Source organism: Protomyctophum parallelum (genome assembly GCF_964188405.1).
Source record: "Protomyctophum parallelum genome assembly, chromosome: 1".
In the NCBI taxonomy this organism is placed as follows: domain Eukaryota; kingdom Metazoa; phylum Chordata; class Actinopteri; order Myctophiformes; family Myctophidae; genus Protomyctophum; species Protomyctophum parallelum.
Window position 1 is genome coordinate 8355301 of NC_139697.1, and position 2272 is coordinate 8357572.

General features: G+C 42.1%; 1 protein-coding gene across 1 annotated transcript in view; it reads left to right on the forward strand.

Moving 5' to 3' along the window:
* Nucleotides 1–307, forward strand: part of LOC310875589 (coiled-coil domain-containing protein 117-like) — a gene marked incomplete at both ends in the record, with an annotated part of 837 nt that extends 530 nt beyond the window's left edge. Inside the window, one exon of the mRNA XM_083788881.1 lies at nt 1–307. This exon is cut by the window's left edge and continues 530 nt beyond it. Within this exon, the coding sequence (XP_083645007.1) occupies nt 1–307 (307 nt within the window).
* Nucleotides 308–2272: the final 1965 nt, after the last annotated feature.

Genomic DNA, 2272 nt, shown 5'->3' on the forward strand with positions numbered 1-2272 from the left:
CGTAAGACATTCCTGCATGGAGTTGGTTGTTTGGAAGCCACCAGTGGAGGACTTGTCCAGGAGGATGAAAGACTCGCTGCTGCAAAGGCGTAAACGTAAACGTCAGACGGCGTGCCAGCAGGCCCCAGCTCCCAGTCCCTCTCCACCCCTTCAGACTTCCCCCAACCCCTCAAACCGCTTGCCTGAACTCACATACTCCCCTCTGTACCGTCCTGTGGCCAACAGCTCTGATGAGGCAGACATGGAAATAGACCACGGCTCCCTCGAAGGCCACAGCAAAGCAGAAGAGACTGCAGGTGTAGAGTAAAGGTATTAGGCTATATATGACAGTCTCTGTTATGTTGGTCAAAAATATACTATATTTGCAAAGATATGTAGGCTACATGTATATTTTATCTTTTGCAAATGTCTGGCTCTCTGTGTCCATTTTGTCAGGATTGTTGTAGAGCTGCATATAATATGGAGCCGGTTGATCTATTTGCGCCCTGATGCCATGACGAGTCGACGACACGCTGAGGTTAGACAACACACTCCATATTTGTGCGTCAATGCATTGTGAAGCTGCTACCCTCCCTCCGCTTATGAAATGACCGTTTCTTTTAGAGATTTGTCAAAGGAACCTCTCTCAGCAACTCTTCCTTTTCTTTACATTGTTATTGTCCACCATTTGTCTCGTCTCGAGACTCGTTAGATAAGTTTCCTGAACTGCACCATATAAATATACACAAGTGTCAAACGTGCCTGGTGCCCAACACTGACTAAATGTCATCATGTAGTCCGACAGTACCACTAACTGTTAGCTCTGTGATTGATTGACTATTAACCCATTCTGACCTGAGATCAGATTCATACGAGGTTTCCACTGGACACACACTGGTCTGATTAACCCATTCTGACCTGAGATCAGATTCTAAAAATGTCAGTCGCTCTTCGATTTTAAAAAAATAGCAGACCTACAAGCTCGTAGCGCGCCACTCGGTGGCGCGCTATGAGCTTGTAGATCTGCTATTTTTCAATAGCTAAAGCATGACATGATGCTGACACCAAAATGGGAGCCCGGTCAGAATGGGTTAAAGAGACAAAAAAAAAAAACTTTGCTTGGCCTACAATACATGATCTTGTGGGCATTTGGTTTAATGATAGATCAAGGATCTAATTGTGCATAGTTTGTAGGATAAAGTATACGCTTTTGAAAGTTATACTGACCTTTATGTTCATATCTTGCTGTGTAACTGTTGCTAGGCTGTATGGTGTGGATGCTCAGTCAGCAGTTATGTGTGCTGTGGAATGGGTCACCTGCAAGGCTGCAAGCCCTCAGTCAATTAGCTCCTCCATAAAGTTCTGGATAATTAGCGGCTGGACCAAACCATCAGAGTTAGTCGAGTTAAAGCAGGTTGTATTTACAGTACCCCATGTTTAGTTTTTGCTATTTTAGCCGTCTATAGTATACAGTACGTTGAAAAACATCATGCATGTGTCTATTATTGTTTGTATTATTGCATTGTATTTGCAATTGTGTGTCCAATACAGGATCCCAGACGATGTCAAAGGTTGAGCAGTTAGATATTTATATCTTTATTTATTCATAATGTTAAAAAAAATCACACCTGTGTGAAGTGAGGGTGCTCAACTGCTCATATCATCATACATCATCATACATCACATTCCGTGGTCAACCAATCAAATCATCATCACAGATGTCATGCCAATCACTTTTGCCTTCTTCACTTTTCTGACCTCACCTTTATCTATCTACTTTGCTCAGCCAATCAAATCATTGCTATGGGGTGATCAGCCAAACACATGCCAATGCTTGTGCGTGCGTGTGTGCGCATGCGTTCGTGTGTGCATGTGCGCATGCGACTTCTTTCACACCTTTAGAGCACACCCGTGGTCATAATGTAATATTTTTTTTTATATCAAAGTCCCTAAAATTCTAATTTGAATTACTTCCTGACTGTAAACAAACATACTGTGCGAAGACATAGATAGGCCTTTATGAATATAAATTAATCTAGATTTCGTTCACCCGTTTGATTCTCATACAGTATAGCTCCTCCAGTCGCACAATATTTTAATTGCTGCTATAGCCAGTTCAAGATGACAGCCAAACTCAAACAGTACCAGTATCAACATATGTTTACGAAAACATTGGAAGTGAGAAAGGAGCAACGCTTCTCCCTCGGGCTGTGTGAGATTCAGGGCATTGCAGATAAAGTTTTTTGACAATTTGCAGATGCGATATGTAACCATGATAAACCACATTTCATAT